Raw genomic sequence first — 16,032 nt, forward strand, 5'->3', positions numbered from 1 at the left:
CCACCGGAACCAGGCAGAGGGGGAGTCAATCAACAACTACACCACCTCCCTGCGAGAGGCTGCAATGCACTGCGAGTTCCGAGACTTAGACGATCCCTGATGGATCGAATTGTCTGCGGGGTCCGGGACATCCATCTGCAACGGCGTCTCCTTGCCAAGCCAGACCTCACGCTACAGAAAGTCATTAAGGAGGCCATGGCCTCAGAAGCTGCTTAACTCTCCGCCCAGGAAATCCGCAAGGCCACCCAGACTCTGGTACTGGCCCTCGGTGATCCAGCAGGGTTTCCAAGTGCCAAGCGTATTTAAGAGACTATGTTCACTGGACAAATTGCACATGTAAAGCTGTATGTAATGGAACCACTATGATTGTAACTTATGCCTTATCTTGGAGGGGAGGCATGTTATGTATTGAAGTTCTCACCCTGGCCAAAAGGTGTATTGTGTATGTAGTTTTCACTCAGGTCCACGTCAGTTACTTTAGGTGAGAAACCCTGGGTTGTTGTTGCTACAATGTTGACAGCTGGCTGCCTATAAAAGCAGGCCGGCTCAGATGTTTGCTGATCAGTTCTGTTCCAGCTTACAAATAAAGAGCTGCTTTGGAGAAATCGCTGCGTCGTCTGCTACGTCTACCCACTATTCAACAATTTCTGTGTCTGAATCAGCCAAAGAAGACAATTTATTTACCATATTTTTCCATCTATAAGATACCCCCTATTTTGGGGGAGTCAGATTTAAGAAAATCCACCCTCAGCACTCCGTGTATAAGACGCCCCCTAATTTTGGACATTATTTTTTAGGGAAAAAAAACTAGTCTTATACACAGAAAAATATGGTATATCCCCCTAAAAGTGGTTTTGTTCAATGTGATAATAGTTGAGATATTTTTCATCTAATAGGTTGACACGGGTGTACTGTATAACTTTTTAGGTAAAGGTAAAGGTAAAGGTACCCCTGCCCGTACGGGCCAGTCTTGACAGACTCTGGGGTTGTGCGCCCATCTCACTTAAGAGGCCAGGGGCCAGCGCTGTCCGGAGACACTTCCGGGTCACGTGGCCAGCGTGACATCGCTGCTCTGGCGAGCCAGAGCCGCACACGGAAACGCCGTTTACCTTCCCGCTGGTAAGCGGTCCCTATTTATCTACTTGCACCCGGAGGTGCTTTCGAACTGCTAGGTTGGCAGGCGCTGGGACCGAGCAGCGGGAGCGCACCCCGCCGCAGGGATTCGAACCGCCGACCTTTCGATCGGCAAGTCCTAGGCACTGAGGCTTTAACCCACAGCGCAACTTTTTAAGGGCACTCAAAGAATCATGGACTTTAAACACTTCCATCCTGCAGTCTCCCTCAGGAGTCGGTGGACTCTCCTTCCTTGGGAGGTTTTTAAGGAGAGGCTGGGTGGCCTGCTGTCCGGGACGCTTTAGCTGAGAGGCCTGCCTTGTGGGGATGGGGTGGACTAGAGGACCCCTGGGGTCCCTTCCCACTCCACGGTTATTAAGGCCCAGCCTTTCCCCTCCTCTCACTGCCCTTACTTCCATTTCTTATTCTTCCCACAGCCTGAATTGTAAGCTCCTTGGGGCATGGCCCTGCGGGACTGTGCAGAGGGTGGCGTTTCAGGAAGAAGCAGTGGAGGCTCTGGAATTACTTGACAGTGAATTTACTCTCCATTCCTAAGAGCTGTTTTAAGTAAGGGACAATTAAGGGAAGGATATTATTCCTCTTGATAAAAAGTCTACTTTCCTTGTTAAGTAACAATTAAGGCCTTGACATTAATGTTTATTCTTATTACAATTAAGGCATTGACATTAATGCTTAATCCTATTTTTATTATCAATACGATTAAGGCCTTGACATTAATGTTTATTATTATTATTATTATTATTATTATTATTATTATTACAATTAGGGCCTTGACATTAATCAGGCCTTGACATTATTATTTTTTAAAACTTATCATTATTAATATTAATTATTACAGTTAGGGCCTTGACATTAATGCTTATTCAGGCCTTGACATTAATGTTTATTATTATTATTATTTATTACAATTAGGGTCTTGACAATAACGTTTATTCCTATTATTATGCCCGCCCTCAGCGAGCATGCGCACTCGCCGCCGTACGATTTCTCCCTGGGAAACGCCTTTTCTCCGACTGCGCAAGCGCGCCCCGTCCGCGCGGCTGGTTGGCGCGTCCGGAGAGGGAAACAAAAAACAAACTCCCGCAAGCTCCTCCCCCTATTCCTCCTGTTCCGCATCACGTGAGCTCGCCTCCCTCCTCCCCCGCCCGGCCTTCGCCTTCCCCGGATGTTGTAGCCGCTCGGTCACGTGAAAAAAACACCTTCCCCCCCACCGTAGGGCGAGCGTCACGTGGCCGGAAGAAGGGCAGGGAGGGGAAGAAGCACGAGAGAGCGGCAGCGAGAGGCCGGCGGGGGTCGCCGAAGCCGCCGGAGGGCCTCGCCCGACGCCGCGTGTGACCCGCCAGGCCAGGCCGCTCTCCCGACGCCGCCATGGGGTGTTGCTACAGCAGCGAGAACGAGGCCTCGGACCAGGTGAGAGGGGAGGGGAGGCCTCTTCCGCGGTCCTGCCTCTCCTGGCCACGCTCCCCGCCTCTCGGCTGGCTGGGCGGGCGGGCGGGCGGGCCTGAGGCTGGGGTGGTCCCTGGGGCCGGGGAGAAGGGGCTCTAAGGGCCCCCCTGACCCCTTCGAGGAGGCGCTGACATACAAGGAGAACTTGGGAAGCCTTTACCAAGTATTTGAAGACGCAGCAGAGCGAACTGGACTCCTTGGCTGGCTTGGAATAAACAGCCACAAACTTTTTTATCGATAATAATCAGCTAAATGGGACGCAGGTGGTGCTGTGGGTTAAAGCCTCAGCGCCTAGGACTTGCCGATCGAAAGGTCGGCGGTTCGAATCCCTGCGGCGGGGTGCGCTCCCGCTGCTCGGTCCCAGCGCCTGCCAACCTAGCAGTTCGAAAGCACCTCCGGGTGCAAGTAGATAAATAGGGACCGCTTACCGGCGGGAAGGTAAACGGCGTTTCCGTGTGCGGCTCTGGCTCGCCAGAGCAGCGATGTCACGCTGGCCACGTGACCCGGAAGTGTCTCCGGACAGCGCTGGCCCCTGGCCTCTTAAGTGAGATGGGCGCACAACCCCAGAGTCTGTCAAGACTGGCCCGTACGGGCAGGGGTACCTTTACCTTACCTTAATCAGCTAAATAGTTTGAGGATCTGTACAACTGCGTAACATGCAGAAAACATCATTCTTTGAGAAAACAAAAGACTGGTACTGAGGGAAGTTGGGGCGTGGGTGTGGGTGGGAGGAAAAATGGGGGGAAAAATAAGGAGGATATGTTTCTGGATAGTATGTTTTGTTTTAATAAAAAAGTTTAAAAAGAAAAAGAGGAGGCGCTTCCCTCCCAGGCATGGTGCGCGTGGAGACCCTCGGTGCCAACTCCCAGGGGCCAGGTCCCTTTGCCCCCCCCCCCAATTCAAGCTTTGCCCTCCCCGTGGCGACGGGCATGGCCCTTCAGATGGTGTGCATGTGACCAGTTATGCGGGGTGGGGCCTAGCCCTCCCCCCCAAATATTGTGTCCAAGTAGCCACCCCTGGGGGAGACCCCCTGCCATGCCTGCGCCTCGGGGCGGGGGGGCTAGAGAGGGCGCTTGGTGGGCTCTGAGCATGTGCCCAGAAATGCATTGCTGGGGAGCAAGAAGGAAGCCAAGGAAATCGGGCTTGGGGAGGCGTGGGAAGGAATCGCCCTCTGCTTCCCTGCCTACACTACTGGCCAGTTGCGGCTTAAGCGATGCTGGCCTCCATCTTTTGCACCCTGAGTCTTCCTCCACCTCCTTTGTCACTGTGGTTTCTCCGCCTGTTGCTCTTTCCTGCGCCCCGTTCTCTTATTGTCATTTGTGAAAGTTTGTTCCTTCACATTGTCATGCCTTAGTAAGGAGAAGAGATGTGCAACTTGCAGGCAAGGCTCTCTCTTGTCTTCTTCAGTCTCCTGATCTCACGTAGCACGGTCTGTGGTGCTATATGCCCCTAGTACCTGTTGCTTAAGAGTTTAAGAAATTTATCTTTGGGGGGGAAATGCTACCGTTGTTCAGTTCTCATTGCCTTTCTTGGTTTCTGGCAAAGCCTCCAGTTGGGTCCGCTCCCACATTGCAGGTGAGGCAACCTGCAGCCCAGATGGGTGTGGCCCAAGGGAGCCTGTTTTGCTTCTTTCTAGCTTGCCTCTCTGGTGTGGTGTGGTTTTGCTCCTGCAGCATGTGAAGCAACAGGGTACCTCTTTGAGCCCCAGTGTTCAGCTTTCCCCTTTGCCTAAAGCACAACTTCCCAAATTCAAGTCATATGACTTTCCTGTAATGAAATGCAAGATCTGTTACATTCTCACTGCTCTCAAACGTGCAGGCTTGGTCAGCAAGGCAGGGAAAGGGAGCCCAGGCAGGCCTAGGAAAATATTTTGCATTCCAAGCAGCCAAGGTGGAGTTGTGAGGAGAAGCCCGGGCCATGAAGCGGCATTGGAAATTACTCTGATGTGTTTTACCTGAATGTCAGTTTACCCTGCGTTGTGCAGCCTGAATGAAACAAAACTCTGGTTGCCTGGAGGCTCTTTGCAGGTGCCCTTGTTAGTGGCTGGCATATAGCACATTGTATAAGGCTAGAATAATAACCATAATCAGTAAGCAGAATTACTAGTATAAAACAGCTCATGTATTGCTAGGCACCTAGGCTTGGTTTGTTTTTGGTTTTTGTGGAAGCATAGGAGAGAATCCTCTTTCTATCTGTAGTAGATTCTGCACAGAACTTGCTTCTCACATGACCAAGATAGAGAGGTCTTCAGAAATATCCTCTTCCCTTCAGATCTGAGGTTACATCTTTTGTTGTTCATGCCTTGGCCAGGTTGTGTGTATTTGGGCAGTTGGGGGGGGGGAAGAGTGCAGAAATGCCTTGGCCTGAACTCACAGATCTCTGTTACTTGGCAAGCCCAGCCAGATCAGCTGTTCTGGGCTGTCAGCCTACTCACTTTCTATCTCTCCTGCTGCTATTCTTGGTGGCCTCTATTGCTGTCATCTTGAAGGGCACCTGTGAAACTGTCACCGGAGCCGTCAAAGGGTGGGGGAATAATCTGTGTGTGTGAGAGAGAGAGAGAGATAGAGAGAGAGAGATAGCGATTATCCAAGCATTTGTACTAGCCTTTCAACCAACTAGCATTGCTAGCCTCCTAACAACATTGTTTATTTTTTCATTTAAAATACCTTTATGCTGCCTTCAAGGTTGCACCCACAGTACAACAATAGTTAGAAGTGGGATACTTCTTCTCTTTGTTTACTTTCTCTGCCGATCTTATCACAGTGAAGGGAAGAGTGGATCATGTCAGCCCTTTCCTGGAATCATTGTGTTTACCTCTGGCACACTGGCACGTCAGTTTCCATTGGCCCTTACTGTTTAATGCTCTCTGTGTTTGTGTGCTGTGGGTGGAGCATGCACAGCCTGAAAGGGAGAAGGGGCCCCTTCAGCCACCCATGTTCATTTCTCCTGAGGTGACTTTTTACTTTGGCCACTGGTCTGACATTATTATTATTATTATTATTATTATTATTATTATTATTATACCTCCCTATACCCGGAGGTCTCAGGACAGTTCACAGAATAAAATCAAAATATAAAGCCACAAAATACATAATCAAAATACAGTGGTACCTCAGGTTACAGACCTCGCTAACCCAGATATAGTGCTTCAGGTTAAGAACTCTGCTTCAGGATGAGAACAGAAATTGTGCTCCGGTGGCACGGCGGCAGCAGGAGGCTCCATTAGCTAAAGTGGTGCTTCAGGTTAAGAACAGTTTCAGGTTAAGAATGGACCTCCGGAACGAATTAAGTACTTAACCCGAGGTAACTTCGGGAGGCATGAAGACTTGGGAGTCAGGGGAACCCTCTTGATGCCGGGAATTCTGCACGTTTTTGCATTAAAAGAACTGAAGTGAAAATGTATCGCTTTTTCCATCCTTCACCCCTTCTGGCAAGACAAAAAGTTCACTTCTTAGCCGAGAAAGAAAGCAGAACTTTTCGAAACAGATCTTCCTCGTATGTTCTCCAGCCCTCTTTGGTTCAAACTCTGAAAGAAAGAACAGAAAGTTATCTTGCGTAGATTCTGTGTAGCTTCCTTTTACTTTTGCCTTTCCAGCCTGTCCGGGGCTTGCGAGGTGCCTCTTAAAACACGAAGGAACTTGGCGCTGGGGAGGGTCCTGTTGCACTTCAAGATTTTGTTCGACTGTTGCAGGGCACTCTTGGAAGTCACAGTTAGCGTCGGTCCTGCAAGGCTGCCTTGGTTTTGTTTAAGACTAGCACAGCCGTCTGCCCTGGTGGCCACACTTCATGGGATTCCTTTCCCACTTTGACATGGCTGAGTCCCATATAGGCTTCATGGGCATTGGGGAGCAGTTAAGACTTTTGAGGGAGCTCTTGTCAGGCATTGCCATGGGAGCGTTTGCCCATTGCGCAACAGGCGTGGATGTCTCTGAGGCCTGGAGTGGGAACTCTGCAAGCAGTAGCTAGAGGGGGGAATTGTTTTCCTTCTGTAGTCTTGCTCGGATACTATTGCATGCTTGGTGCAGCCAAGTGAGCTCTGTTGTCAGGCAAGAGGAGTGGGGAAGGGGGAGCCCTCTACCTCATGCCCCCAGTATTAGGTTTATCTATCTATGTGCTCAGGCTCTGTATCCCAAATATGCACAGATCTGTCTTTCCCTCTGCTTCCTATCAAATGCAGAGATGTGACTGAGGGTTGAGTAAGCTTGTGCCGGACCACTCGGGCTCCACGTGCCCATACAGTGTCCATAAGAGGTTGGGCCACGGCAGTGCTATTTTTCTAGAGAAAGAGGTGACATAACTCACCAAGGCACTGTGGTCTAAACCACAGAGCCTAGGGCTTGCCGATCAGAAGGTCGGCAGTTCGAATCCCTGCGACGGGGTGAGCTTCCATTGTTTGGTCCCAGCTCTTGCCCCCCTAGCTGTTCGAAAGCACGTCAAAGTGCAAGTAGATAAATAGGTACCACTCTGGCGGGAAGGTAAACAGCGTTTCCGTGCGCTGCTCTGGTTTGCCAGAAGCGGTTTAGTCCTGCTGGCCACATGATCCGGAAGCTGTCTGCGGACAAACACCGGCTCCCTTGACCAGTAAAGCGAGATGAGCGCCGCAACCCCAGAGTCTTCTGCGACTGGACTTAACGGTCAGGGGTCCCTTTACCTTTTAACTCACCATGAACGCCTCCCTCCTCTGATAATGGCAACAGCACTCACCTGAGAAGGGCCAGAACTGAGTTGTGGTGAGTTCCGTCTGAAATAAAAGCCCTGGGCCCAGGTGCCCCCAAGGAGTTTGCCCAGAGAGATGGGACTGCCTTTTCTGGGGCTGGGGACAAAGATTGGTTGCTCTTCCTCACACTGTTGTGGGTAGCAAGCCAGGCAGCTGAAGTTGGCTGCAATCAGGAGGGAACAAGGTCTTGGTCTGTTTCCAATTATGAGGACAGAAGTGGTAGTGGGAGCAACACCTTGGAGGGGTCAGGTTTCAGGAGCTGCAGGGAACTGCCTTGCCACAGCTTGTGCTATGAGCATTCCTGAGAGAGGCCCGGTGGGTCTGTCTGGCTGTATGAATGAGAGGCGAGTACTTGCTGGAAGCCAGGCGTGGAAGCCGAGTGGCCCTTTGGAGTGATTTGGGACCTGCCCAGGGAGTTGAAAGCCAAGGAGGAGGGGACCCCAGGTTGGAGAAAAGGTGCCATGGTACGTCAGCCTCCTTTTCCAGAAGGATACTCAGAAATGTGGTCTCTTCGTGAAGGGTTGCTACCCAGTCAGGGCCAAAGGTGACCTGTGCTTGTTGGGCTACTTGTGAGCAGGAAGAACTCGTTATGCTGAGCTGAGTTGATTTAATATTTGTATCCTGCTTTTCCAGCAACAGATGTCGAGCTCAAAGTGGCTCACAATGATTGCGGTGGCATTAAAAAACAACACACATTGCTATCATTTTAATGCCAAACACAGTTTCGTATAAGGCAAACAACAACAACAAATTCAAATGAAAACAACAAAACGATACAATTCAGTAAAGTCATAGTATTGCCAGGATCCTTCATGATCACATGGACTCTTGCTCCAGAACAACAAAAACAGATTAGGTGTTTGTTGTCCAACGCATTGCTTTTCAGCACTGCAATGGGTGGAAGCCACATTCGCTGTGCATTCACTGTAGGCATTTACATGGAACTATCCAACGCAGGTGGCGCTGTGGGTTAAAGCCTCAGCGCCTAGGACTTGCCGGTCGAAAGGTCGGCGGTTCGAATCCCTGCGGCGGGGTGCGCTCCCGCTGCTCGGTCCCAGCGCCTGCCAACCTAGCAGTTCGAAAGCACCTCCGGGTGCAAGTAGATAAATAGGGACCGCTTACCAGCGGGAAGGTAAACGGCGTTTCCGTGTGCGACTCTGGCTCGCCAGAGCAGCGATGTCACGCTGGCCATGTGACCCGGAAGTGTCTCCGGACAGCGCTGGCCCCTGGCCTCTTAAGTGAGATGGGCGCACAACCCCAGAGTCTGTCAAGACTGGCCCGTACGGGCAGGGGTACCTTTACCTATCCAATTTGGGGTGGGTGGGCAAGGGGTGTCCAGAGCAACACCAGCGGGGAGAAGCTCAGGAAACCAGCTGCAAGTTGCTCCTCAGCCCAGAATTCTGTCGCTTTTCTAGCTGAGCCAGTGCAGGCAAGGGAGGGGATCTGCAGCCAAGGTGGATTTGATTTAAATCACTAGTCAGTAAGACTTGATTTAAATCATTTTTTTTACAGACTCTTTCTTGGTGGTATAATCTTAATATTTAGAACTGGGAAGAAGGGCCTGGAACCAGTGAACTCTTACTACTTGATTGGCAAGCACTTCAAGGTCTCGCCAAGGACTTACAGACTCCAGTTACTATTTCCACCCCCCCACCCCCCTTTGGATTTGCTTCTACATTCAGGTGCCTATTCTGTACAGTTAAGTGCTAGTGCAGTTGTTGGGACTCGGTGGGATTGGGAAGAGGTTGCCAGCCCTGAAGGGGCTTCAGCACTTGCCTCAAGTCTGAGTTGCACAGATATGCAACTGACTTGCACAATCATGACACAAAGATCCCAAGACTTGTGGAGTATTCTGCTCACATGGTTGCACTTTCATTTTTACTGCTTCACACCTAGCTACTTGCGCATGTCCTCATTTCTCACCTGCCCACTGCCCACCCCCTTACAAGCAGCCTCTGCTCCTGGGGAAGGAGCACTGAATTCGGCGAAGGGAGAGAGGAAGACCTAGGCATGGAAGTCTGAAGCACATTCTGTGTTCAGAGGAACTGCTAGGCTGCCTCGTTCTCTCAACTAGCAGCTCCTATAGAGGGGGCAGGGGCCTGTTGGGGGCTTTGTCAGGCAAGATGATGTGCTAGGCAGTTTGCACAGTGGTCTGGCTCCAGCAGCGGGCTCTCTGTGTGCTGAGAGGAGGGGTGCATACCCTATTCCATTGTGCATTTGTCGTCATCCCCCGCCCAAAATGTCTGAACCAGGGTTGAACACTGAGCCGTTCTAACTCCTGTGTTCTAACTCCTGTGTGCACGCAATCTGCAGCAAGTGAACACTGGATTGGGGACCCTTCCCTTGCCTGCCAGTGGCTGCTGGGTCCTCTGCAAATTCTGACCGCTGCCTTTCTTTTCCTCCTTGCTTCCCCCACTTTAGGGTGATGAGTCTAAGCCCCTGCTGCCCACCCCCTCCAGCCCACCCAAGCCCTTAAATGGAGCCGAGCACAACTGCCACAACCTGCCTTCAGCCCGGACGGACGAGCAGGCTCTGCTGTCATCAATCCTCGCCAAGACAGCCATGTGAGTTGAGTGTGTTTTTTCTTTAACGAGGAGGTGAAAAGTCAAACAGATTCCTAAAAACATGGAATTGCAGAGTTGGAAAGAACCCAAAGGGCCATTTAAGCCAACCCCCCTGCGATGCAGGAACAGAACGACTAGGACCAAAACAGGCTGTGCTGCACCTAAAGCAGCCTTCCCCATCTGGGCGACGTTTTTGACTACAGTTCCCATCAACCCCAGGTTCCTACGTGGTGCTGGGGATGCTGGGAGTTGTAGTTCAAAACGTCTGGGCAGCTCCAGTGTGGCAAGAGCTGGCCTCTTGTATCTCTGGCGGAGGAGCCTCCTGAACCATCTTTTGCAGAGCTCTGAGGGTGGGAAGGACCTTGCATGCTCAGAGGACCAAGGATTGGGAGGCAAGCAGTGGGGAAAGGGCTGTGCCCCTCCTGGCCTGCCTGTGGTCTTCCAGTGGGGCGCCCGGTTGGCCTCTGAGGGGTACAGGCTATGCTGGTCTCACACATTCTAAGGGAAACCTCCAAGGAAGGGGGGACCCTGTGACCCCGCAGATAGTTTGGGTTAATTTCTCCTTCAGGGAGCGGGTCTTCCCAAGGCTGGGCAATTAAGATTCTGGGCCAGCGACAGCTAAAATTCGCAACACCCGAAAAATCGGAATAAAAAGTACAGTGCAGAAGCTGCCTATCCGTGCTTGGCATGCTGACAGAGGGTCCATTCTCAGGTCTCCGTCAGCTGCTGGGAGGGTGGGTATGCACAGGATATTTACTTTTATTAAATTTATATCCCACCTGTCAGGGGGCTGCCAGTGGAACAGGGGAGGGAGCCAGGGGGATACAGAGAGCCTCCGGCGCTTCCTGAGGAAAGCCACGCCTCCAGTGGAGCAGAGGGGGACGGGGGGAGCCAAGTGAGAGGAGGGCTCAAGGACGCTACTGAGAGCCCAAGCCCCTAACCTAGCCCGGCTGGCCAGGAGGCAGTCATGCCGTTTCCGTCGTCCAGCTTACGCAGAGGGGTGAAACTGAAGGAGGGGAGGCGGAGATTTGGGGTGTCTAAGTTCTTATTCTGGGGGGGGGGGACTGGAAGGGGACACTCTCGGAATCTGCAAGTGACTAAGATGGAGATGAACTTTGTAGATCTGCACTGTAAATAGTTTTGCACAATAAAATCTGTAAAAGACAGGTTGGAGTCCTGACTGGTTACTCACGAGCAACCAGCAGCAGCATCTGACACCCCCCTTCCTCTCAAGGGTGGCAAGCACATCAACAATAAAACAAGCTGAAAGGTCTTTAAAAAACAATTCAAAGGAAAAGAGAGAGAGAAAACAATTGTGCATGGTCAGGTATAAGATAAGGAGATTAGAGAGAGGGGGAGAGAAATTTACAAAAGAGGCAATACGGCACTATTCCAAGGTCAGACGTATAAACAGCGGGTCAAAAACTTTTATAACCAAAACCAGTGTTGGATGAATTGGCGTTTGGGTGGGATTTGCTACCCACGAGACGATCATTAAATGAGCTATTAAAAAACACACCAGACCAGCTGCAGAGTCCAGCGCATCCGCTTCCCCTCTGAGAACCTGAAGCGGGTGGGTCAGGGTCTCTGATCTCTGCTCTGGCTTTCTTGCAGCAACATCATTGACGTTTCGGCCGCAGATCAGCAAGGCATGGAGCAGCATGAGTACATGGATAGAGCCAGGCAGTACAGGTAGGTTTCCACACACCCCAGAGAGCCCAGAGCAACTCTCCCTCCCCCCAATTTTCTCCCCACCTGCTTCTTTGCCCTTCACCTGCCAATTGTCGGGACCCTAAACTTAAGAGGTGGGCTGCTAAACACACGGATTAGGTACCAGGCAACTGAGAATTGCTCTGCTGTGGGATAAAGAATTACCTGACATTCAGAAGACATCTTAAGGCAGCCCTGTTCAGGGAAGTTTTTAATATGTAATGCTGTACTGTTTTTAACACTGATTGGGAGCCGCCCAGAGTGGCTGGGGAAACTCAGCCAGATGGGCGGGGTATAAATAATAAATTATTATTATTATTATTATCCATACTGGTCGGGGACCGAGATGCTTCACAGGCCTGGCCCTGCTTCACCTAGAAATGGAAATAATGTTCTCCTTTTAGAGCTGGGGTGGGCACATCAGAGTCTATGGATTTGCTTTGAGTCGCTGAACTGATCCATTCCTGGCTATCCCACTGTTTATTTGTTTGAGCCGGATAATTTAGTCGGGGGGTGGGGTGGAATGGCGAGGGAATAATTTTGCTGTTATTTTAGGAGCCAGAAGTGTCTGCTGGAAAACACCCAGATCCATAGCTGTCAACTTTTCCCTTTTCTTGCAAGGAATCCTATTTGGAATAAGGGAATTTCCCTTTAAAAAGGGAAACGTTGACAGCTATGCCCAGATTGGTCTTAGGGCAGCAGTTCCCAAACTCCCCAGACTGGACCACTGAAAAATTCTGAGCATCTCGGTGGACCGTTTAGTGATCTTTTCTTTATTTTTGCCTTTTATAACAATTGCAATACGCTGTACTAGATGCAGCTTTATGTTTTACAAACCTCAAATGACCTGGACCACAGGTGGACCACAGACCCCGTCGTCATCCCACACCTTAGAGCAAAGTCTAGATGCCCACTTCCTTCTTTTTGCTCCCTGCTGGTCGGTCTCTCTCTCTCTCTCTCACACACACACACACACACACACACACACACACACACCACTCCCTTTTCTTCTCCTTCCTTTCCTTCCAGCACGAGGCTGGCCATGTTGAGCAGCAACCTGATGCACTGGAAGAAGCTCTCGACGCTCCCATCGCTCACCACGCAGCCCCATCAAGTGCTTGCCAGCGACCCCGTTCCCTTCGCAGACTTGCAGCAGGTGGGTAAGCTCCCCCCAGGGCCACGAGGCTCTGACGCCCACTTCTGCCGTCCCCCTGAAGCACGGCTGGAGAACACCTGTGGCCCTGCAGGTGGTGGGGTTGGACCACGACTGTGTCGTCCCAAAAGAGAGCTCACATGGCATAGTGGGTAGAGTGTCAGGCTAGGACATGGAAGACTGGTTCAAATCCCCACTCAGGAATGAAGCTCCCTCCATGGGCGACCTTTGGGGCATCAGCTGAACCTCCCTCACAGGGTTGTTGTGTGTGTGTGTGGGGGGGAGACTCTGAATTCCAGCCCTGCTTTGGCTGTTGAAGCTGGCAGAGGGAGCTGGCCATGTGCACCATCAATGCTCAGCTGCAGGGCTGGGGCACGCCACCCTTCAGTATCTAAGCAATAGATTAGATCCTCTTTTTAAAAAGGGAGCTGGCCAGAGTCACTCTGTGGTTATCAGCAGCTGCTGCCATGGTGCCTCTCAGGACTGGTTGTTGAGAAGCAGCCATGGGAGACGCTTCTGGCTGCCTTCCTCTGCTTTTGTGGGTCGCTGGATGTGCCCAGGAGGACCGCTGAGCTGGATGAATCTGCAGGTGGATCCAGGTCCACTTTCTCGCCCAAGATCGACGTGTCCTGCCCGATTATGTACGCTGCTTCAGAAAGTTTTCTGATTAAGCAGTCTCTACAGTTTTTGTGGGACGCGGGTGGCGCTGTGGGTTAAACCACAGAGCCTAGGACTTGCCGATCAGAAGGTTGGCGGTTCGACTCCCCGTGACGGGGTGAGCTCCCGTTGCTCGGTCCCTGCTCCTGCCAACCTAGCAGTTCAAAAGCACATCAAAGTGCAAGTAGATAAATAGGTACCACTCCGGCAGGAAGGTAAACGGCGTTTCCGTGCGCTGCTCTGGTTTCACCAGAAGCAGCTTAGTCATGCTGGCCACATGACCCGGAACCTGTCTGTGGACAAATGTCGGCTCCCTTGGCTAGTAAAGCGAGATGAGCACCGCAACCCCAGAGTCGTTCGTGACTGGACTTAACTGTCAGGGGTCCTTTTACCTTTACAGTTTTTGTATTTACTTATTTTTTTGCATTTGCATACCGCCCTATACCCATAGATCTCAGGGCAGATCACAGTGTAAAATTACAATATAAACAGCACAAAATGTGTAAGAAAAATATGCACAAAAACAGAAAAACCTGGGCCCTACCTCCCCGTTTTACCTTTCTGCTGCTCTGCGTATTCACAAAGCACTTTGGGTGGGTGGAATCGGCCCCATGGAAGCCGCATGGGGTGGGGTAAATGTCGCATGACCACGGTGTGATGAGGCATTGTCCTTCCTAAAAAAAAGAAGGCATTGGGGGCAGGCAAGGCCGGCCCTTCCAGGAGGCAGAGGGAAGCAGCTGCCTCAGGCGGCAAATTCCGCAGGGCCAAATACGGCCAGGAACGTGAGCTTGTGTGGTCTGCCCAGAGCTAGTCTGCTGCCGCAGGGTGCGGTGGAGGACTGTTGCATCCCCAGCTCTGAAGAGTCAGCTTTTGCCCGGAATTTTTGCATTCGGGCAGCAAACAGGCTGCTCATGGCAGCAGAGGCATTGCGTCCTCACCTGTGGCCTCGCGCACCAGCAATATCCAGTTCAGCCTTTGCCACGCAGGGGACCACGGGGTGTTTGGGCCTCTGTGTGCTGGTTGGGGCTGATGGGTGTTCGGATTCCGAAACATCTAGAGGTCCCCATTTTGGCAAAAGCTGAATCACTGGCGCTTTTGAGTTTGCATACAGGCCTCGTCTAAAACTGAAAAAGGCTTGGTCCCCGTCCCCCAGCCCTGAGTTCAAATCTTGCCCCCTAGAATATGCTGGTTTTTGGGTGACGTGAATCTTCTCCTGGAGTGCCCTGTATACGGCTCACCCCTCCCTTCTCCCTGTCTCCCCCCAGGTCTCCCGGATAGCTGCGTACGCCTTCAGTGCTCTCTCCCAGATCCGAGTGGATGCGAAAGAAGAACTGGTTGTACAGTTTGGTATCCCCTGATGCCGATCGCGCAGACGTCTCTAACTTCTTGTTTTTTAACAACCTCCCACTTTCCCTTTCCTCTCCTTCGCCACAGTTGGCTTTTCACTGCAGTGGGACATGTACGGATCAGCGATACACTGAACTTCCTGCCACTTGCGCCCCAGAGACAGTCGCCTCCGCCGGCTGCCAGCTCCCCGGGGCTGGTTGGACCCACGTTTCTTTCCCCTCCCATGTGTGTTTGTGTGTGTGTGTGGGGGGGGCATATTGGTGCCAGCCTGTACATGAATTGGTTTGAGGAGGGGGCAGGCCCTGAACACTAAGCCCAGTTCTAAAGAGGTGAGCACCGCACTATTGGTCATCGAGGGGACAGGGGACGGGATCCTGAGGCCCAATGGCGATGGGGGGGGGGGACAGCTGTGCTCGCTTTCATTATTTACCCTTTCCCCCCCTAATACAGCCCTGAAATTCTGGCCTGCGGGGTTAGGGGGCTGAGATTCGTTGCAGCTGCTGCCTGCCCCTTCCTACTTGGGAGTTCAACCTGCATTACTTTCCCGTTGCTGCCCGCAGAATGCTGGGCCGCCTTTTTAGGATTTGGGGGGGAACCAACGAAGGGTGTGTTGGGTTGTCTTCTTCTTCCTAATAGGAAGGAGGGGAGGGAAGAAGCCAAAGAGCAGCTTGCGGGGGGGTGGGGTGGGGGGGAGCGGGACACATCCTGTAGCTCCTGTTTTTTTGGTGTCTCACCCATCACCGCCCTCTTTTTAAGTGGCTCGACTGTCGTTTCGTTTTAATTTTTTGGTTTCCTTTTTTTTTTTGCTAAAGTAGATAAAATATAAGTACGTTCATCATCCACGCAAAAGGCTCCTGGTTGTTTTGTCGTGCGACTCGGGTCGATCCAGGGGATGGAGTGACCCCCGCCCCCCACCCCGTGAATAAACTTTGCGGCATCGGGGGCTTTTACGTTAACAGGAGAAGGCGAGGAAGAGGGAACTTGATAAAACCTTATACAGTGGTACCTCTGGTTACATACTTAATTCGTTCCAGAGGACTGCTCTTAACCTGAAGCACCACTTTTGCTAATGGGGCCTCCTTCTGCCGCTGCGCAATTTCTGTTCTTATCCTGAAGCAAAGTTCTTAACCCGAGGTAGTATTTCTAGGTTAGCGGAGTCTGTAACCTGAAGCGTATGAAACCTGAAGTGTATGTAACCTGAGGTACCACTGTAAAGTGATGCACGGCACAGAGAAAGGGAGGGAGGAACACCAAAATTCTCAATCATCCGATGAAGCGGAGCGTTGGGGGATTTAGGACAGACA

The 16,032-nt window shown here is 51.6% G+C and overlaps 2 protein-coding genes across 3 annotated transcripts in view; one reads left to right on the top strand and one right to left on the bottom strand.

Annotated features, from left to right (window-relative positions):
- LOC307214995 (secreted frizzled-related protein 2-like) overlaps positions 1–16,032 on the bottom strand; it is a 187,868-nt gene that overhangs the window by 19,822 nt on the left and 152,014 nt on the right. Inside the window, exon 1 of one of the 2 annotated variants that reach the window (XM_079974118.1) lies at positions 1,527–1,567. The exons of the other annotated variant lie outside the window; for it this stretch is intronic. The gene's annotated coding sequence lies outside the window, so the exon portion shown is untranslated. Of the gene's footprint in view, positions 1–1,526; positions 1,568–16,032 lie in introns of those variants that run through there. 2 annotated transcript variants of the gene reach the window in all.
- On the top strand, positions 2,369–15,577 carry LAMTOR1 (late endosomal/lysosomal adaptor, MAPK and MTOR activator 1). The gene is made up of 5 exons (XM_079974232.1): positions 2,369–2,544; positions 9,719–9,861; positions 11,476–11,553; positions 12,601–12,727; positions 14,647–15,577. Exons 1-5 carry the CDS (start codon positions 2,503–2,505, stop codon positions 14,737–14,739), a joined length of 483 nt encoding a protein of 160 aa, XP_079830358.1. The 5' UTR covers positions 2,369–2,502; the 3' UTR covers positions 14,740–15,577.

Source organism: Podarcis cretensis (assembly GCF_951804945.1).
Source record: "Podarcis cretensis genome assembly, chromosome: 4".
NCBI classification, from domain to species: Eukaryota; Metazoa; Chordata; class Lepidosauria; order Squamata; family Lacertidae; genus Podarcis; species Podarcis cretensis.